The 22,752-nt window shown below is 36.2% G+C and overlaps 1 protein-coding gene across 4 annotated transcripts in view; it reads left to right on the top strand.

Annotated features, from left to right (window-relative positions):
- REV3L (REV3 like, DNA directed polymerase zeta catalytic subunit) overlaps positions 1-22,752 on the top strand; it is a 186,587-nt gene that overhangs the window by 80,208 nt on the left and 83,627 nt on the right. For all 4 annotated transcript variants that reach the window (XR_004442723.1, XM_033234306.1, XM_033234307.1 and 1 more), the window contains 8 exons: positions 1,087-1,247; positions 7,828-7,924; positions 10,597-10,691; positions 11,560-11,664; positions 12,689-12,773; positions 12,861-13,009; positions 19,595-19,714; positions 20,813-21,050. Coding sequence is in view for 3 of the 4 variants with exons in the window: in XM_033234306.1 (XP_033090197.1) it covers positions 1,087-1,247; positions 7,828-7,924; positions 10,597-10,691; positions 11,560-11,664; positions 12,689-12,773; positions 12,861-13,009; positions 19,595-19,714; positions 20,813-21,050 (1,050 nt within the window). In the remaining variant the exon portion in view is untranslated. The remainder of the gene's footprint in view (positions 1-1,086; positions 1,248-7,827; positions 7,925-10,596; positions 10,692-11,559; positions 11,665-12,688; positions 12,774-12,860; positions 13,010-19,594; positions 19,715-20,812; positions 21,051-22,752) is intronic.

Below are 22,752 nucleotides of genomic sequence, written 5' to 3'. Positions count from 1 at the left end.
AATCCCAAACAAACCAATTTTTCTTACAGTTCTTCCCCTTTCAAATAATGCAACACCACTAACCAGCTGCTTAAGCCGGAAATCTAGGCATCACCCTCAGCCCCTTTTCTGTCTCACCCTTCACATCTAGTTAGTCATCAAGGCCTGATCATTTCACCTCTTATGTGTTTCCTGAATCAATACATTTCTATGATCCTTGTTGTAGCCACCATCCTTAGTTTTTCCACAACAGCCTATTTACTCCTTACCTGTAGTCTTCTGTGTTCTATAGCTAGTCTGGTGATGTCACTTTTCTGCTATTCACCTCTCAGACAAATTTCACTACCTCTTCAAATGTCTTAACAGGCTCTGCATGCTCACTCTTCTCATTACTTCTCTATCCCCGCCTCTGACACTGGGTCACAGTCTTACTCAGTGGTTTCAGTTCCTGAATAAGCCATGTTGTCTCGTGACCCTTTACATGTGCAGTTTTATTTACATGAATACTCTTCCCTCTCTTCAGAGAAAAAAGTGCCTCTTTTTTAGTCTCTTGCTTAGAGACTTTCTCTAAGGTTTTGCAGAAACATCCTCTGCACCTCTATCTGATTAGTATCTTTTCTAGATGTTTAATATATTTCCCCACGTAGTACTTAACTATGCTGTGTATAATTGTCTGTTGTTTGTATTCGTCATCGTGAAGGAAAAAAAAAACTCAGGAAAGAAAAATATCAAAATGGCAATACCTCTGAGTGGTGGGATTATAAGTAATGATTTCTTTCCCTTTTTGAATATTTAATCTTTTCAAAATTATTTGTTATTTTTAAAAGAAAACTTTTATTTTAAAAACCTTTTGGTATTTTAATTTTTAAACATAGTATCAAATTGGCTTAAGGCAAAATATTCTTCATCCATGCAGTTTTTGTTATTCAGAACATGTTGCTTACTTTAAAACTTGATTGAAACTTTTAATTTCTAACAAAATACAAATTTCCAGTAAAATTGAGATGAAAATTTTGTGTGCTAATAAGTATTTTGTTCTCTATATTTCTATATTTAACATTTTAGGGAACATAATTTTATGATAAAACTTTTTTTTTTCTAATTTAGGATATGTGAACTTTTGCAAAGTGGAGCCATAATGAATAAATTTTACCAGCCTCATGAAGCGCATATTCCCTACCTCCTACAGCTCTTCATTGACTACAATCTTTATGGCATGAATTTAATAAATCTGGCTGCTGTCAAGTTCCGAAAAGCAAGAAGGAAAAGTAAGGTTAATTTTCAATCAAAGTTTGAAACAAGTGTTGTATAGTCAGTGATTTATAAAATAATATATATTTAGAAAATAAATATTGAGTGACTAAAGAATGAAAAGAAATATATGCAAAGAGGAATTAGAGATTGTCAGAAAAAGCATCTCAGAAAAACATTTTTTTAGTAACAGCTTTATTGAGTTATAATTTATATCCATTTAAAGAAGACGGTTTGATGGTTTTTAGTATACAGGCTACCTAAAAGGTATTGTGGGTTTAGTTCCAGACCACTGCAAAAGTGAACCCTTTACATTGCTTAGCAATTGATATGTATTGTGATTCTTTTTTTTTTTTTTAACCTCAGACCTTATGTTACTTTTTATATTTTAGGAATAGTGTATGATACACAATTCTAGAAATCCCTGGAGTTGTTAGAGCCTTGTTACTTTAGTCCAGCACTTCCCTGATGAGGTGAATAGCTGTAAGTTAGTGGAGGTGTTGGTCTCTCAGCATTCCAGACGGATTCCTAAGTCCCTTGAGCCCTCACCTCCACTAATGAACATCCTTGTCCATTTTATCTCAGTGGGCTGTGCAAGCGTTATTATATTTCTTTGTGTGACATGACCTGAAAAATATTGCAAGCAGAGCTTGCTCTGGGTGAATTTGGTTCTGCTTTAAAGTTCTTTATTTATAGAGCCTTTGATATTATGAACAAAACAGAATAACATAGTTATTTCAATAAGTTGATTTCCTCTCAAAACAAATTTATTTCTCCTTTTACATTTGTAATTTTCTGAGGTGAAAATTAGGAGATTCCCAGATTTTTTACTGTTGGAATGAAAAGTTACAGACGAGAGAAGGCTAGAGCATCTTGAATGGTGAATCCTTTCTGGAAGGTTTTCAATATATTTTGCCCAGATCCATCAGTGGAATCACTTTCAGTGACAGCTATAGCCTTATGAAATGCACTTCTTAAATAATAAGACTTGAAAGTCAAAATTACTCTTTGACCCATGGGATGCAGAATGGATGTTGTGTTAGCAGGCAGGGAACCAGCATTAGTCTTCTTGTACATCTCCATCAGACCTATTGGGTGACCAGGTACATTGTCAGTGAGCAGAAATAGTTCGAAAAGAATCTTTTTTTTTGAGCAGTAGGTCTCAACAGTGGGCTTAAAATATTCAGTAAACCGTGCTACAACTGCTATACTGTCATCCATGCTTTTTTGATCCACTTATAGAACACAGGCAGAGTAGATTTAGCATAATTTTTAAGGGCCCTAGGATTTTCAGAATGGCAAATGAGCATTGGCTTCAACTTCAGGTTACCAGCAGCATTAACTAACCCTGCCAAGAGAGTCCTTTGAAGCTTTGAAATCAGGCATTGACAGCTCTCTAGCAATGAAAGTTCTAAACAGCATCTTCTTCACAGATAAGGTTGTTTTCATCTACATTGAAAATCTGTTATTTAGTGTATCCCCCTTCATCAGTTATCTTAGCTAGGTATTCCGGAGAACTTGCTGCAGCTTCTGCATCAGCCCTTGCTGTTTCACCTATCTGCAGTAAGGCTGTTTCATATGTTTGTGTGTTCCATTGGAGTAGCACTATTCATTTCCTTCAAGAACTTTTCCTTTGCATTCACTTCTTGGCTAACTGGCACAAGAGACCTAGCCTTTGGCTTATTTTGGCTTCTGACGTGCCTTCCTTGGTAAGCTTAATCATTTCTAGTTTTTTATTTAAAGTGAGAGACCTGTGACTCTTCCTTTCATTTGAACATTTAGAGGCCATTGTAGGGTTACTAATTGGTTACTAATTTTATATTTGAAATCCATAATTGACCCATATAGTCATCTTAACTTTGACAAAGACATAATGGTAATTCAATGGAGGAAACATAGCGTTTTCAACAAATAGTGCTGGTATAATTGGATGTCCATATGCCAGAAAATAAAAATAAAAACATATTTTTATATGGTCTTCACACCGTATACATCACATATACTTCACACCTTAGATAATAATTAAAATGCTTCAGAAACTTAAATGTAAATTATGAACCTATCAGACTTCTAGCAGAAAATGAAGGGAAAATGTGTCCAATCTTGAGTTTGGCAATGAAGTTGCAGATATGACACCGAAAGCATGATCCATGAAAAGATAAATTAATGTTAGATTTCGTCAAAATTAAAAACTTTTACTTTGTGAAAAACAGTGTTAAAAAAATAAAAAGACAAGCCATGGACTGGGAGAAAATGTTTGCAAATTACCTGTCTGATAGAGGAGTTGTGTATAAAATATGTAAGAATTATTAAAAATCAACAATAAGAAAGCAAACAGTCCAATTAAAAATGGTGAAAAGACCTAAACAGACACTTCACCAAAGAAGATATAAGGATGGCAAACACGTGAAAAGATGATATTCACCATTATATGTCGTTAGGGAAATGCAGATTAAAACTACAAAGAACTACCACTATATACCTATTAGAATGACTACAGTTCCCAAGACTAACAATAACAAATATTGACCAGAGGTGAAACAGCAGCACTGACATTCTTTGCTGGTGGGAATGCAAAATAGTACAGTCGCTTTGGAAGACAGATAGTTTCTCAGAACACTAAACATAGAGTACGACCCAGTGATGGCACTCCTAGGTATGTTTACCTAAGTGATTTAGGTCCACCCAAACCTGTGTGCAAATGTTTATAGCAACTTTATTCATAATTGCCAAAAATATAAAGCAACCGAGATGTCCACTCAACAGGGAAATGGATAAACTTTGATAACATTTAGTGATAAAAAGGAACAAACAATTGATTCACATAACATGGATGAATCTTTAAAGCATTTTACTAAGTGAAAGAAGCCAGACCTAAAAGGATCCAAACTGTGTGACTTCATTCACATGACATTCTGGAAAAGACAAAACTATAGAAGTAGAAAATGGACTATTGGTTGTTAGGGTTTAGGAGAGAGGGAAGTATTGACTGCAAAGGGGATGTACAGGGGAACTTTTTAAGAGTGAAGGAATTTCTCTGTACAGTTCTGGGTTGGTGGATACATGACTATTCATTCTTCAAACTCTATAACCAAGTGATATACCTTAACCAAGTGATGAAGTTTAATGTCACCAGTTATTACGTCATGTGGGTGTCATGTGCCCCCTCATTTGATGTGATAACAGAAGTACTTCGTCTCTGTGATATTCTTGCCAAAAACTCATAACCCCAGTATACTCATGAGAAAAACATCAGACAAACCCAAATTGGGAGTTGTCCTACAGGTTATCTCATCAGTACTCATGACTGCGAAGGTCATGAAAAGCAAGGAAAGACAGATAAATAGACCAGAGGAGCCTGGGAAGACATGGCAACTGAATGCAGTGTGGTGTCCTAGATTGGATCCTGGAACAGAGAGAGGACATTAGCTGCGTGTGGTGGCATGCACCTGTAGTCCCACCTGCTTGGGAGGCTTAGGTAGGAGGATGGCTTGAGCCCGGAAGGCGGAGGTTACAGTAAGCCGAGATCATGCCACTGTACTCGAGCCTGGGTGGCAGAGTGAGACCCTATCTCAAAAGAAAACTTATTTCAGGAGTGCCAGGATTGTTCATTATATGCGAATCAATAAATGTGATATATCACATCAACAGAATGAAAGACAAAAACCATATGATCATCTCAGCTAACACAGAAAAGTTATTTGATAAAATTCAATGTCCCTTCATGATAAAAACTCTTGACAAATTAATCACAGAAGGACCATACCTCAAAAGACAAGGATGCCCATTTTTACCACTCCTGCTCAACATAGTACAGAAAGTTCTAGCCATAACAATCAGGCAAGGTAAAGAAAGAAAAGGCACCAAATTGGGAAAAAAGAGGTCAAGTTGTCCCTTTTTCGCAGATGACATGATATATATGTGGAAAAACCTGAAGACTCCAGCAAAAAAAACTGTTAGAACTGATAAACAAATTTAGTAAAGTTGGAGATTTTTTTAAAAACACACAAAATCAACAGCATTTCTGTGCACCAATAACAACTAGCTGAAAAAGAAAACAAGAACACAGTCCCATTTGTTATGGCTACCAAAAAGAATACTAATATATTTAACCAAAGAAGTAAAGGTTCTATAGGAGGAAAACTAGAAATTACTGATGAAATTAACGAAAGTAGACAGTGGAAATAGACAAATGGAGACATCCCATGTTCATGGATCAGAAAAATTAATTAATATTGTTAAAATGGCCATATTTTCCAATACAATCTAAAGATTCATTGCAATTCATAACAAAATACCTATGACATTCTTCATGGAAATAGAAAAAAAATGCTAAACTTCATGTGGAACCACAAAAGAGCCTAAATAACCAAGGCAATCCTGAGCAAAAAGAACAACTGGAGACATCACACTACCTGAAATCAAAATAATACTAGAAAACTTTGGTAACCAAATCAGTATGGTGTTGGTATAAAAACAGACACACAGGCTGAGCAAAATAATACTACAAAGCTTTAGTAACCAAATCAGCATGGTATTGGTATAAAAACAGACACACAGGCTGAGCATGATGGCTTGCTCTTCTAATCTCAACATTTTGGGAGGCTGAGATGGGAGGATCACTTGAGCCCAGAAATTTGAGTCCAGCCTGGGCAAGATAGTGAAACCCCATCTCTACAAATTAGCAAATCATGGTGGTGCATGCCTGTTGTCCTAGTAGCTTGGGAGGCTGAGATGGGAGGATCATTTGAACCTGGAAGCTCAAGACTGCAGTGAGCCATAATCATACCACTGCACTCCAGCCTGGATGACAGTGAGACCCTGTCTCAAAAAAAAAAAAAAAAAAAAATTGTAGGACGGATACTCTGGGACATTGGTCTGGGAAAAAATTTTATGGCTAAGACCTCAAAAGCACAGGGAACCAAAGCAAATAGACAAAAGGGACTGAGTAAACTAAAAAGCTTCTGCACAGCAAAGGAAACAACAGAGTAAAGAGACAGCCTACAGAATGAGAGAAAATATTTGCAAACTGTTCATGAAATGAGACTAATACCCAAAATATATAAGGAACTCAACAAGAAAAAAATAGTTTCATATCTGAATAGACATTTCTCAAAAGAAGCCATACAAATGGCCAGCAGATATATTTTTTAAATGCTCAACATCACTAATCATCAGGGAGATGCAAATCAAAACCACAACAAGCAATCATCTTACCCCAGTTAGAATGGCTGTTATGGAAAAGACAGTAACAAATGCTGGTGAGGATGCAAGGAAAAGGAAACTGTTATACACTGTTGGTGGGAATGTAAATTAGTACAGCCATTATGCAAAATGGTACAAAACAGAGGTTTTTTTTCTCAAAAACCTAAAACTAGAACTACCATATGATACAGCAGTCCCACTGCTGGGTATTTATCCAAAGGAAAGGAAATCAATATATCAAAGATAGATACCTACACCCCCATGTTTATTGCAACACTATTTATAATAGCCAAGATATGGAATCATGACTTAAGTATACATCAGTGGATGAATGGATAAAGAAAATGTGATATATATACACAATGGAATTCTGTTCTGCCTTATTTTTTATGAAAATGAAATTCTGTCATTTGCAGCCACATGGATAGAATTGAGATCATTATGTTAAATAAGCCAGGCCCAGAAAGACAAATATCACATGTTCTTACTGATGTGGGAACTAAAAAAAAGTTCACCTTTAGCCAGGAGTCATGATGCACCCCTCTAGTCCCAGCTGCATGGGAGGCTGAGGCAGGAGGATTGTTTGAGTCCAGGAGATTGATTCCAGTCTGGGCAACATAGCAAGATGCCATCTCAAAAAAATAAATAAAAAGTAGAATGGTAGTTACTAGAGGCTGGGAAGGGTGTATAAGAAGGGTTCCAGGAAGATTTGAAGACAGACTGGTTAATGGATATAGACATACAATTAGACGAAATAAGTTCTAGTGTTTGATAGCACACAGGAGTGACTGTAGTTAACAACAATATGTATTTCAAAATAACTAGAAGAGAAGATTTGAAGTGTTCTTGACACAAATGATGAGTAATGTTCGGGCTGATGGACATCTTAAGTACCTTGATTTTGTCATTACAGGTTGTATACATGTATCAAAATACTACATGTGCCCCATAAATATGTACAAATATTATGTATCAATAAAAAGGGATCTGTAATTTATGAGTAATAAAATTTTTTAAAGATCATTTACTGGCCAGGCCCTGTGGCTCATGCCTGTAATCCCAGCACTTTGGGAGGCCGAGGTGGGTGGATCACGAGGTCAGGAGATCGAGACCATCCTGGCTGACATGGTGAAACTCTGTCTCTACTAAAAATACAAAATAAATTAGCCGGGCATGGTGGCGGGTGCCTATAGTCCCAGCTACTCAGGAGACTGAGGCAGGAGAATGGCGTGAACCTGGGAGGTGGAGCTTGCAGTGAGCCAAGATTGTACCACTGCAGTCCAACCTGGGCGACAGAGCGAGACTCCGTCTCAAAAAAAGACATTTACCTTCTAAAAAGTAATTATATGAAAATTAAAAGTAGAATTATTCCTTTTACTTTTCTATTCCTAGGTAATACATTGTATGCAACTGGATCCTGCAAGAATCATTTATCAAGAAATTCTCTTGCTGGTACTTTATTTCGGTGGGAACAAGATGAAATACCAAGGTTAGTTAATGTTGTAAAGGAAATGAAAATTTTACAAATATCCTAGTTGTGATCAGAAATCAGTGGTTACCATGATTAAATTTTAACCTTTTATTGTGTTGGATCTTTTTAATCTATACACTTATCAAAAAAAAAAAAACCTTGACATTAGTGTGTTACAAGGAATAAACGATTTAAAAAACAGACCATGAAAATGTACCTAGTTATTACCTCCTTAACAAAAGGAATGCGAGGTAGATATTGTTATACTTTTCTGCAGCATTCATCTTCATTGTCCATTCTAATTTGATATCCTATAACTTGTAAAAAAAATTTACATTTGTGATAAAATGGTAGTTTAAAACAAACATCTAAATATTTTTAATAAAAACCCCTAAAATTTATAAATATTAAATATGTAATAAATTATTTTGACATGCTGTTTTTGAATAATATAATATGTAATTTATTTGTTTCATTATTGATTAGACTTTTTTTGGAGACAGTATATTCCAAATGCTTGGATTTTTCTGTTTCAAAGCAGCTATGTATTTGCTTATGCAAATTTTTTACTCATACATTTTCTATCTACTGGTGCTAATGTTTAATTAGCTCCTGTTCTGAATGTCTGAAGCAGTTTTGAAATAAGGGCAAGTTATAAATTTCTACTGTGAGATTATATTTTTTGATGTTATTGTTTCCCTCCTTTCTCTCAGATGTGCTACTTCTGCAATATTCATCCTTGACATTTATGACATAGTTATTTCAAATTACAGAACTTTTTTATATAAGAAAACTGTTGATCATAAACATTTTTAAATCTGTTCAATTTCTGTTAAGTTGTATAAATGAAGAGGACAATTCACATTTTGTTGTTGTCGAGACAAGGTCTTGCTCTGTTGCCCAGACCAGAGTTCAGTGGCACAATCTCAGCTCACTGCAACCACTGCCTTCTGGTCTCAAGTGATCCTCCCACCTTAGCCTCCCAAGTATCTAGGACTACAGGTGTGCAACACCATGCCTGGCTAATTTTTACAAATTTTTTGTAGAGATGAGGTCTTACTGTATTGCTCAGCCTTCCAAGTATCTGGGTCTACAGGTGTGCAACAGCATGCCTGACTAATTAAAAAAATTTTTTTGTAGAGATGAGGTCTCACTGTGTTGCTCAGGCTGGCCTCCCAAGCCAAAGTTGGGATCACATTCATGAGCCACCAAGCCCAGCTGACAATCTACATTAAGAAATATTTTTTTCTGAAAGAAAAAGGGATATATTATGATAGGTTGACTAATATATTCCTTCTCTATCAATGATGAAAAGATATGTGTGTATGAGTGTCTAAATATATACCTGTGAGTACATATATATGTATATTATTTAAGTTGTAAAAATTCTGTGGTTTAACAAACTAACATAAAATATTCCATCAAAATTTCCTTTAAAATAGACAATGGAAAATGAAGTTTTGCTAACATGTTTTTCTTTAAACGTTAAAAAGTGTTTCAAGGCCAGGGCACAATAGCGTACACCTGTAATCCCAGCACTTTGGGAGGCCGAGGTGGGCAGATCACTTGAGGTCAGGAGTTCAAGAACAGCCTGGCCAACATGGTGAAACCCCTTCTCTACTGAAAATACAAAACTTAACTGTGCTTGATGGCATATGCTTGGAATCCCAGTTACTTGGGAGGCTGAGGCAGGAGAATCACTTGACCCAGGAGGTGGAGGTTGAGGTGAGCTGAGATCGCACCACTGTACTCCAGCCTGGGCAACAGAGCGAGACTCCATCTCAAAAAAAAAAAAAAAAAAAAACACCAAAGTGTTTCAAATAAAAAGTTAATGAAATGTATCATCACCCACTTTGTAGTAAAATTATGGATCTCCCCTTTTCCACTTGATGTTCGTTTTTGTACAAGTCCTAAATTTTGGAATGAGTAAACTAGGAGCCACACTAGATGTTATCTCTTCATTCTGTTAAGTAGAGTCAATTATGTGGTGTCTTCCTTATCTTCTCTTTTGGGGCACTGATGAAAAGCAAATGCTTTTGAGTCAAAGATCCTGAATGGGAAACAATCCTTTGTAGTTCTTATAAAAATTAATGACCTTGTGGTATCATTCCTTTTCCTAGCTATGATCCCACTGTTGATCATTCATGTAGTTTATCAATTCTGTAGTTATAAAGAATTTTAAAGTATTCCCCATCTCAGCAATAGTTGAGGGCAGGAAGAATGGTGAATATCATTTGCCCATTTCTCAGTGTGCTCAGCTTCCCTGATCTCTTATTGCACGTTCTCCCTTGTTTTTTGAATACTGAAGAAGATGTCTCTGGGCAACCGATTTCATATGTGCATGGTTTTTAATGCATTCCTCTGTGGTTTTTATATGATCCCATCCCATTCTGCCCCGGGTATGACCGTGTGCTAAAACGTGTTATATTCCTTTTATATAAAATATAATGAACCAAAATATATAGAATATACTTCACTAGGATCTTAATAGGGTTGTCAGTATATGTTTTGTATTTTTCTCATCCTATTTTTCATTATATATGCACAAAGTATCAATTTTGTCATGAATAATTGTGTATTAATCAGGTTTTCTGGGTACCAGCTAAACATAAGATAATTGTATAAGTAAGAAAAATCTTAGAAAATTTGATCTCACGTAATTACTATTTTTTTATATCCTTTAATTGCAGTTCTTTAATATTGGAAGGTGTTGAACCACAGAGTACATGTGAATTGGAAGTGGATGCTGTAGCTGCTGATATCTTAAATCGTCTGGACATTGAAGGTTCATACACAATTATTCTTAATATATGTTTTTATTTTTTTAAATGAATGACCAGCCGGATGTGGTGGCTCACACCTGTAATCCCAGCACTTTGGGAGGCCAAGGTGGGTGGATCATGAGGTCATATCGAGACCATCCTGGCCAACATGGTGAAACCCCGTCTCTACTAAAATACAGAATAAATTAGCTGAGCATGGTGGCACACACCTGTAGTCCCAGCTACTCGGGAGACTGTGGCAGGGGAATTGCTTGAGCCTGGGCGGCAGAGGTTGCAGTGAGCCAAGATTGCACCACTCCACTCCAGCCTGGTGACAGAGCAAGACTCTGTCTCAAAAAAAAAAAAAAATTAATGACCAAAGTAGAATAGAAAAAGTAGGAAAGAAAACTTTACAAAGGAACTAAGATATTATAGAAGGAAGATACAAAATGTTATGAAGATTGCTTCTATACTTCTGCTGAGATAGTAATTAATTTTTTGTTTATATTTTTGTCCAAATGACTATATTTGAATAGATACACTAAAATAAGTGTGACACTAAATAAAATTAGCTAATATAAAGCAATTTAATATACTCTGCCTTTTAATTTCTTAATTTTCATATTATATATCAGCACGGGTACTCTTAGGTCTATTGACTATCATCAGATGTTTGAACTGTATTCACTTGCTGGATTTTGGGGAACCACTAGGAAGAAAGCTAAAAAAGGAGTAACATAATAAGGGTAGGTTGGGATAATTTGTCCACTTTATTACACAAAATATGTGATTGGTTTTTTTAAAGGCAGTATTTATTAAAGAAAAGTGTAGATTTTTTAAGGCATTTTTTTACTTTGACCCTGTAATATTGAAGTATTATTGTGATTACAGCTCAGATTGGTGGGAACCCTGGTCTACAGGCTATATGGGAAGATGAAAAGCAACGGCGAAGAAACAGAAATGAAACTTCTCAAATTAGCCAACCTGAGTCACAAGGTATAAACCTAATAGTGCTTTGATTATTCTTGTAAACCAAATATTTTAATGGGAAAGTTTGTCATTGAGTTGTTCCTTTGACGTTAGATTTTACTTTTCAAATGACCTTTTGTTTTGTATGTATTTTTCTTGTTGTCATTGCTGTACAGCCAGTATTTATCTTAACAGCTGTCTCCAAATTGTCACTTATTATCTCTCTCTCTGTAAGTTGACATTTTTACTATTCTTTGTTTTTAGTGTACCTTGTCCTCTTGCCTCACTTTTTTGTTTTCATTCTCTAGTATGTTCTAGCCCTCTGTATTTCCGAATGAGCTATAGACAACTCACAGAAGATCATGAATTTCAACTTAGGAACACTGTTTAATACATTAAGCTTTGAAAATGTAGCCATTGAAATGCTGCCCACAGTTTATTTTCTGAGTATGTCATATAAGCTCTCACTTCATTCATTATGTACAGCTCTAAAGAAATACTCATTACTAAATGGTGCCACATTCGAAAAGAATTTGAGGGGGTTCAGATAATACCATGGATACAACAGAATTTTAAAAATAAAGGTAAAAGAATGAAAGACATCATTCAAAAGACAGATATATTATTTCAAAACACAGCAGTAAGCCTATAGCGAAGTTCAATTAAAATTGTTATATCTTAGGCACTAAAATGTTTTGATAAACTTTGAATGTCTTTTATACTTTTAAAAATAGAAATATATTTTATAAGGGGAATATTTTTAGTTTTAGGATACAATGTATTTATAGGTAGAGAACAGTTTTTCTGTTTCAGATTTAGATTATAATTATAGAGCTTAATCTTGAACTGAGTTTAAATGCCTAATTTTGTAACTTTAGTAACAACCATTTCTCTTTTCTGTGATTCTATAGTAAGACTACAGTTAGGTTGTATTATATATATTTAGAGAAAGATAAGAAATGGCTACTATTTTTAAAGCTACTTTAGGAGAAAGGAAAATATTTCTTTCATTTGCTATCTACATTTTTTAATGCACTTTTAAAATTCAAAGATCACAGGTTTGTGCCAGCAACAGAAAGTGAAAAAAAATTTCAGAAGAGACTTCAGGAAATTCTCAAACAGAATGATTTCTCTGTGTAAGTGGTTATTTATTATAGATCTCAGAACTAATTTTATTCCTTTGTTATCTAGTCTGTTATAAAGGATATGTTTTAATTAAGCAGAACATTATCAGGATCTGTGGACTACAGTGATGGATCCCAGGAGTTCTCTGCTGAGTTAACATTGCACTCTGAGGTTCTGTCTCCTGAAATGCTTCAGTGTACACCAGCCAATATGGTAGAGGTTCACAAAGACAAAGAGTCAGGCAAAGGTAAGATTTGCTTTTCATGTATAAAGAAACTACTAGAACATGTATCTAGCACTGAGATGTTAATATTTGATTGAGTTTGCTAGGGATTTTTTTCCCTATGAAATAAATATTGTGGATATAGCAAAAATGTCTCCCATTCTGTCACCCTTTCTGCATCTCTAAAGTTAGTAAGCAGTATCCTGAAGTTAGTGCAAACTGTTACCATATATAATTTTTATATTTTCTTATAATGTTTGCCCACCATATATACCATTGTTTTAAGTTTTTAATTTTACATAAATGATGTTCTACTTGGCGTAGATGAAGCAACTTGCTTTTTTCAGTCAGCATTATATTTTTAAGCAACTTGAGGTTTAATTTACATAGCATAAAATTCAGTCATTTTAAGTGTATAATTCAGTGAGTTATAGTAAATTTACAAAGTTGTGCAAACATCTCCACAATCCAATTTTAGTATGTTTCCATCAGTCCACAGGATCCCTTGCGTCTGTTTGCAGTTATGCCTGTTTCTACCTCAAACCCCAAGTAACCACTAATAATACATGGGCCTTGTGTAGATACTGTATATTATGTAAGTGAAACCATACAATATACAGTATTTTGTGTCTGGCTTCTTTTACTTAGCATAATACTTTCAAGGTTTATACATGTTGTAGTATCTGTCAGTATGTATGGAGATACCACATTTTGTTAATCCATTTATCAGTTGATCAACATTTGAGTTGTTTTCACTTTTGATTGGTAAGAATAGTGCCGCTGGCCGGGTGCAGTGGCTCATGCCTGTAATCTCAGCAATTTGAGAGGCTGAGGCGGGCGGATCACCTGAGGTCAGGAGTTGGCAACCAGCCTGGCCAACATGGTGAAACTCTGTCTCTACTAAAAATACAAAAATTAGCCGGCTGTGGTGGCGCACACCTGTAATCCCAGCTACTCAGGAGGCCAAGGCAAGAGAATGGCTTGAACCTGGGAGGTGGAGGTTGCAGTGAGCCAAGATCATGCCACTGCACTCCAGCCTGGGCGACAGAGCAAAATTCCATCTCAAAGACAAAAAACAAACAAAAAACAAAAAAAAAGTGCTGCTATAAGCAGTAAAGCATAAATTTTAGGATAAATGTCGTAAAAAGAGTTGTAAAATGATATAAATAGTAACAAACGAAACAGTTTAAGAATAAACTTTACTAAAAAGATTACCTCTGCCAAGCATAATAATTGCTAGGGCATGTGGTGTATTTGTGTTTAATTTTAAAATAAACTCCCAAGCTGTTTTTAAAGTGACAGCAATGTTTTACTTTCCCAGCAGTAATATAGGAGAGTTTCTCAGGCTCTCCATCCTCACTAACACTTGTTATTATCTGTCTTTTTTAATATAGTCATCCTAGTGTGTGAAGTAGAATCTTACTGTGGTTTTAATTTTCATTACCCTCATTACTACTAATCTTGAGCATCTTTTATGTCAACATTATAACTTTGAAATTTATCCTTGTTCATTCATTTTAGCTGCTGATGACTGTTCCATTTTAAGACTAAACAACAGTGTTACCTATTTCTCAACAAGTATTAGATGGTCTTTACTTTTGCACTTAGTGCTGTATCTGTCTCCTTATGGCTATGTGCAGGAGTTTCTCTACCGAACACATGCAGAAGAGTGAGTTGCTGAATATTAGGGTGTATGCATTGTACTCTACCTAGATAGCATCTGTTCTAACAGTTTTTTTATAATGCAATTAGCTTATACATGGTTAGTAAACAAGACAATAATAAAAGTTTTACTCAGAAGTCACATTGTATCATACGCAATTTTACTAGGCAAGCGAAGCCTCAACATTTGATAGCATCAAATAAGTATAAAATAATAGATGTAAAAGATTTGCCGCTCTGATTCTTTGAAATAGTGTCTCTGCATTTTAATCTGCATTTCCTAATTGCTAACGAATTTGAGCATCTTTAAAGGCCATTTGGGTTTCTCTGTGAATTATGTTATTTGCTCATTTTCTATTGAGTCATTTCTTTTTATTTGTAGGAGTTCTTCATATTTTCTAGATATTAAGTCTTTGTCAGTTATACTTACTGTAGAGATATTTTCTCTCCATCTAGGCTTGTCTTGTAAAAATCTTCAAAAAAAATGTTAACTTCTTTTCCCCCCGTTTTTAAAAATAAAAGGTTATCCTTGGAGTTTTACATGTCTTCAGTTTTAATGTCAAGTTTACCAATATTCCTTTATGGTTCAGTTTTGGTATGTGATTTATGAGACCTTCCCCACCCTGATGTAATGAAAATTTTCTCTTAAGTATTCATTTTAAGGCTTATGTGTGCTTACAATTTGGTTTTTCATATTTAGGTCTTTAATGCATTTGAAATTTTACTTTTTACTTTTAATTTTTTGTTAATGTTTTTGGTACATAGTAGGCGTATATATTTATGGAGTACATGAGAGATCTTTATACAGGCATACAATGTAATCCCATCAGGATAAATGGGGTATCCATAACCTCAAGCATTTATTTCTTTGTGTCACAAACATTCCAGTTACACTTTTAGTGATTTTTTAATGTACAATAGATTATTGTTGACTGTAGTGACCTTGTTGTGCTATCAAATACTAGATCTTATTCCTTCGATTTTTTTGTACTCATTAACCACCCCCACTTCCCCGCCCCACCCTACTACCCTTCCTAGCTTCTGGTAACCATCATTCTACTCTCTATCTCCATGAGTTCCATTGTTTTAATTATTAATTAGCCCCCACGAGTGAGTGAGAACATGCAAAGTTTGTCTTTCTGTGCCTGGCATATTTCACGTAACATAATGTCCTCCACTTCCATCCATGTTGTTGCAGATGGCATGATCTCATTCTTTTTTTTTTTTTTTTTTTTTTTTTTTGAGACGGAGTCTCGCTCTGTCGCCCAGGCTGGAGTGCCGTGGCCGGATCTCAGCTCACTGCAAGCTCCGCCTCCCGGGTTTACGCCATTCTCTCGCCTCAGCCTCCCGAGTAGCTGGGACTACAGGCGCCCGCCATCTCGCCCGGCTAATTTTTTGTATATTTTAGTAGAGATGGGGTTTCACCGTGTTAGCCAGGATGGTCTCGATCTCCTGACCTCGTGATCCACCCGTCTCGGCCTCCCAAAGTGCTGGGATTACAGGCTTGAGCCACCGCGCCCGGCCTGATCTCATTCTTTTTATGGCTGAGTAGTACTCCATTGTGTAAATGTACCACATTTTCTTTATCCATTCATCTGTTGATGGACACTTAGATTGCTTCCAAATCTTGGCTGTTGTGAATAGGACTGTGATAAACATGGGAGTGCAGATATCTCTTCAACTGGACATACCAATTTCATTTCCTTTGGATAAATACCGAGTAGAGAGATTGCTGGATTATATGGTAGTTCTATCTTTAGTTTATTAAGGAACCTCCATACTGTTCTCCATAGTGGCTGTACTAATTTACATTTCTACCAGCAGTGTATGAGAGTTCCCTTTCCTCCACATCATTGCCAGCATTTATTATTACCTGTCTTTTGGATAAAAGCCATTTTTACTGAGGTGAGATGATTTCTCATTGTAATTTTGATTTGCATTTCTCTGATGATCAGTGATGTTGAGCACCTTTTCACCTGTTTGCCATTCGTTTGTCTTCTTTTGAGAAATGTCTGTTCAGATCTTTTGCCCATTTTTTAATTGGATTATTAGATTTTTTACTGTTGAGTTATATATATATATTGGTTATTAATTCCTTGTCAGATGGATAGTTTGCCGATATTTTCTCCCACTCTGTGGGTTGTCTCTTCACTTTGTTGATTGTTTCCTTTGCTGTGCAGAAGCTTTGTATAATAACTTGATATGATCCCATTTGTCTACTTTTGCTTTGATTGCCTGTGCTTTGGGGATATTTCCCAAAAAATCTTTGCTCAGGCGAATATTCTAGAGAGTTTCCCCAATGTTTTCTTTTAGTAGTTTCATAGTTTGAGTCTTAGATTTAAGTCTTTAATTCATTTTGATTTGATTTCTGTATATGGTGAGAGATCAGGGTCTAGTTTCATTCTTCTGCATGTGGATATCCAGCGTTTTCTCAGCACCATTTATTTGAAGAAATTGTTCTTTCCCCCAAGGTATGTTCTTGGCACCTTCATCAAAAAAGAGTTCACTGTAGTTATGGATTTATTTCAGGGTTCTCTGTTCCATTGGTCTGTGTGCCTGTTTTTATGCCAGTATCATGCTGTTTTGATTACTATTGCTCTGTAGTATAATTTGAAGTCAGGTAATATGACCTCCAGTTTTGTTCTTTTTACTCAGAGTGGCTTTGGTTATTCGGGGTCTTTTGTGGTTCCATATAAATTTTAGGATTATTTTTTCTATTTCTGTGAAGAATAACATTGGTATTTTGATAGGGATTGCATTGAATCTATAGATTGCTCTGGGTAGGTATGGACATTTTATCAGTATTGATTATTCCAGTCCATGAACTTGGAATATCTTTTTCGTTTTTTGGTATCCTCTTCAATTTCTTGCATCAATATTTTATAATTTTCATTGTAGAGATGTTTCACTTCTTTGGTTAAGTTTATTCCTAGGTATCTTATTTGTAGCTATTGTAAATGGGATTACATTCTTGATTTCTTGTTCAGATTGTTCACTGTTGGCATATAGAAATGCTACTGATTTTCATATGTTGATTTTCTATCGTGCAACTTCGCTGAATTTGTTTTTTAGTAGAGTCTGTAGGTTTTTCCGAATATAAGATCATATAAGGATAATTTGACTTCTTCCTTTCCAATTTGGATGCAGTTTATTTATTCCTTTCTTTTGTCTGATTACTCTAACTAGGACTTCCAGTACTGTGTTGAATAACAGTGGTGAAACTAGGCATCCTTGTCTTGTTCCAGATCTTAGAGAACGGGCTTTCAATTGTTCCCAGTGCTGTGAATGCACACCTGAAGTCAGCATGTCCCTGGATCTCACCCGAGGCCTGCAGCAAGTACTGCCTGAGTGTCACTTGTGTTTTCTCAAGGCCAAAGGGCTCTTTAGTGAGCAAGTGATGAACCCTGCCAGGTCTGAGTCCTTCTTTTCAAGGCAGCAGGTTCCCTTCTGGTCCAGGGCGTGGTTAGAGTTGTCGTCCAGGAGTTAGGGCCTGGAATATGTGTGTCACGACTCTACCTCCTCTACTGTGGCTGAGCTGGTATCCAAGTTGCAAGATAAAGTCCTCTTCGCTCTTCCCTCTCGTGTCCTCTCGTGGTAGGAAAGAGTCTTCTCGAGCTGTGAGTTGTGCTGCCTGGGACTGTGCGGGGTGGGGAAGGGGGGTCACAAGTAATTCCTTGGCTGCCCCAGCTACTCTCTCACTAGGTGTGTGTACCCCAAGTCTACTGGCTCCGAGCTCAGCACGGCACTGGGACTTGCCCAAGAATTGCAGTCCTTGTGGATAAGACTGCCTTTCAACTTTATTTAGGATCCCAAAGTGCTTTAGCCCATAGTAGTAAGGCTGGCTGCACCTCAGGTTCTGGACTGCTGGTATTGGGCAGTTTGCCTCTGGCTGAGGCTGGTCAAATCCTCTCCTCATGGGTGCTGGCTAAATTCTGTTCCATGTTGCTTTCCACTATGACAGGGTAGCACTGAGTTCCAATGCAAAGCCCCACATTCACTGTGTTCTGTCTCTTCCAAGCACACAGATTTCTCTCTCTGTGCCACAAGACCACTGCCTGAAGGGTGGGAGGTGCTATCTACCCTCTTCGCTGTCTCTTTTCTTGATATGTTAAAACCAAGTACTGTGATTGCTCTCCTGATTTTTTATTCTAATGAAGATGTTTGCTTGTGTGGATAGTTCAGTTTGGTGTTCCTGCAGGGGACGGCAATTGCTGGAGGGTTCTATATGGCCATATAGACTACTGTTTTTTGATATCATGAAAATATAATGAATGTGATATGTAATGAAAAAGCTTTCTGAGAAATATGTAATGTAAAATGAATTTTTTAATTGCTTAACCATTTCTTTGTATTTTTATAGCACTTAAAAACTATTTCTGCCCAGTTATGACAATGAAATGGGAAACCACAACTACAGTTCACAAACAGGCATGAAAAACCAGCACATACCCCATTAGGAATTACACTAAGCTCTTTATTTTTTATGCATTCAGAAGAGAGTCCAGTACACATGTGTCAAATAATGAGCACTGTCAATTTTTTTTCTTAGAAGAGTTGAAAAACATTTATTCTAAATTTGTTGTTTTTGAACCATAAAGTATAAAGAATTTTAGTATTCAAATAAGATAGTTTATCTTTTCTTTTCACTTTATATATTTGAATGTGCAGTGATTTTTATCAGAGTAATATAACTACACATATTAAGTAGGATTAAAGAGGTTATAAATATTTGGTGATTTATAGATTCAGTGTTTGATTTGATGAATCCATGTGACTGGTTTAATATTTCTGTGGCTTTTTATTATGTTTTTATTTGGCATGCGTCATTAACATTTTGAAATTTAAAATAGGTTTATATGGTAATGCTTCCAAATTTACACAAATTCTAAATGATAAATTTTGGATTTAGGCCGTTGCTTTAATTTTTTAATTCTTTGTCAAATTAAGGTCACACTAGACACAAAGTAGAAGAAGCTCTTATTAATGAAGAAGCAATTTTGAACCTCATGGAAAATAGTCAGACTTTTCAGCCTTTGACCCAAAGACTGAGTGAGTCACCTGTTTTCAGTAAGTAACAGTGCTACCGTAAATATTCAGTATTGTAATTCAGAGAAAACGTGTGTTGTGAAGAGGTATTTTTTGTATTGACTTGAAGAGGTAAATGTTGCATGTTCAATAAGCACTCTACTGAATATGAAAATGAAACCTTGCATTAAATCAAGTAGCGTTGCCTTTTTTCTATACAGCTTAAAAAACTTTGTGAAAGAAAATAGTTTTTTTTAACTGTACTTTGATTCAGGGAAAACCGTATTAGTTTAGAAGGAGAATGCATTTATTTTGAATTAATATTTTGCAAAGTTCAGTACATTACTAAAACACCATAAGTGGTTCTTTCTTGGTGAGTATCACAGATTTCACTGGAGGAAACATGGGTGGCTAGGGCTGCGGTCCCAGCCTCCTCATCTCGATGGCCAGGGCTGCGCTCAACCAGTCCTTCAGCAGCCTCCCCTTGAGTGATATCTCAGACTTCTTGCAGCCACTGCCAGCCTTCCCTGGCAAAGCCTTCCAACTAGGGGCTGACAGTGCTGAGCTGTCCCCATTGCCAAGACCCTGTGCAGTCCCAGGCAGCCCTGATTGGAGCACACAACAATGTTATTTTAATGATGTCCCTAAATTACTCTAATGCAGGTGGTCCAAGGATCAACTTTGATAGGAGAGCCAACACCTGAGCCTTTGTACCAGCTGTATTCTTTCAGCCTGTGCCAGTATCTATGATGTTATTTTATTCTAAGTGATCTGAATTGTTGGATTATTAAGAAAACAGGCCGGGCACGGTGGCTCACGCCTGTAATCCCAGCACTTTGGGAGGCCGAGGCAGGCGGATCATGAGGTCAGGAGATCGAGACCATCCTGGCTAACACGATGAAACCCCGTCTCTACTAAAAGTGCAAAAAATTAGCTGGCCTTGATGGCGGGTGCCTATAGTCTCAGCCACTTGGGAGGCTGAGGCAGGAGAATGGCATGAACCCGGGAGGCGGAGCTTGCAGTGAGCCGAGATCCGCCACTGCACTCCAACTCCAGCCTGGGCGACAGAGCGAGACTCCGTGTCAAAAAAAAAAAGAAAACTTAAGTTATTTGTTGGTGATTATTGTACTTGTTTTATAGTGGACAGTAGTCCTGATGAGGCTCTGGTACATCTTCTTGCTGGTTTGGAAAGTGATGGATATCGGGGGGAAAGAAATAGGATGCCATCACCGTGTCGCTCCTTTGGAAATAATAAATATCCCCAAAATAGTGATGATGAAGAAAATGAACCACAGATTGAAAAAGAGGAAATGGAGCTTAGTTTGGTGATGTCCCAGAGATGGGACAGCAATATTGAAGAACATTGTGCCAAAAAGAGGTAATTTTTTAGTTATTTCAGCTGTTTTATTAACTTTTATCATTATCGTCCTTCAATCAGAAATTACTTGTTACTGTTGTTCAGTGTATAAAATACCTTATGAACTAAATTGGTGTTTTAAAATTCCCTTTTAATGATCTGTTTTTCATGTGGCATATACTCCATATTCCAAGCAAAATAAAGTTCTGCTACATTTTAAAAGATTAACCTAACTTTTAGAAGTTATCCATTTATATACACAGTATTAACATATGTGAGTGATAAATGGGGCAAAATTGGAGTGCCTTCTTATCTTAGAACTAGACAAAAAGAATGCTCTGTGATAGTTGAACTGTTGTTGAGTATCAGAGCAACAATGCACTGAAGACAGGGGATGACTTTGGGGTCTGATTAGACTAAGGGAACTAAGGTTAAAAACAAATAAATAAAAGACTGAGAAGCAAACACTGGTGTTGTGGTTTGTTTCTCAAAATCAGTGAATAAGTTCGTGTTGTGGTTTTCTAAATCAGTCTCTGTGAACTTGATTGGTTTGAGTCTGCCCTTTAGTTATATGCTCTGTGTATGGAAAAATCTAGGCCTGTGAGCCTGAAAGACTGAGTATGCCTCTCCTTTAAACTTCTGTAGGCTAGATTAGAACTTTTTAAGTCTGTGTTTGAAATTTTCAACCCCAAAGCCATCACTGAAAGGTGAAAGAAGTTAATCCATAAATCCAGGGTTTACATGTATATGACAAAAGTTTTGATTTTTCTGTTTAAGAAATCAGATATAGAAATCTCCAGATGTGATGTTAAATTCTTTCCTCTAACATTGTCACTGCTCTAATAATAGGCATTGTTGATCCTATGATTAAATTTATGCTTATATGTTCATTGGCTGAACCAATTTGGTGAAAACCATGCCCACTTTAACCTTGGGAAAACAAACCTAAACATTTTGTACACATTATTAGAGAGAGACTGAATAGTAGAAGCATAGTGTCTAGAAAATGATTTAGTTAATTCTACTCTTTATATTGGATATTATATTCTGTGCTGATTACCATATTTTAAGAATACTGAAAAAGGAAAGGGAAAGAAGAGGAAGAAAACTAGAAGGATCTGTAAGCATTGTCACTTTTGAAGAACTTTTGAATGGAGACTGTTTGATCTAATTAGAATTACAAGATGAATGAGAAATGCCTTTATGTATTTTAAAGATTATCATGTGGAAAATGGCATCAACCTGCTGTGTATAGCTACAGAGAACAAAATAGGAATCATGTATGAAAGTTGAAAGAGTTTGTGTATTACAAGAAGACAACTATTAACAATTAAAGCTATTAACAATGGAAAGATTGCCCTGTGAGACAGCAAGCCCCTTATATAGTTTATGTAAAAACAGAGATTGCCTCAGGTTCATTAAAAAATCAGGTTTTTGCATTAGGTAGAAAGTTGGACTAGACCTCTGATACCTCTTTCAGCTCTTAAGGGAGTGATTTTTATGATAAATTGTGATTTACAAAGGCTTAATGGAAAAAGAGTTCCAGTATAATATAATAAAATAATAATTTCAAATTGTTGAGATTAGTGAGAGAAAAAATTGGATATGGATAGGAAAAAAGTTTGCCCATTCAATTAAAAGGGAAAGCATCAAGTTAATATCAATATGAGATGAAACTTAAAGAAACTGGACTTCACTGTCCCTCTGAATTTCTCAGTAACCC

This window comes from Trachypithecus francoisi, unplaced genomic scaffold, assembly GCF_009764315.1.
Source record: "Trachypithecus francoisi isolate TF-2019V2 unplaced genomic scaffold, Tfra_2.0 Lachesis_group15, whole genome shotgun sequence".
NCBI classification, from domain to species: Eukaryota; Metazoa; Chordata; class Mammalia; order Primates; family Cercopithecidae; genus Trachypithecus; species Trachypithecus francoisi.
Note: the sequence above shows the minus strand (reverse complement) of the source record. Positions and strands in the feature narration are given on the sequence as shown.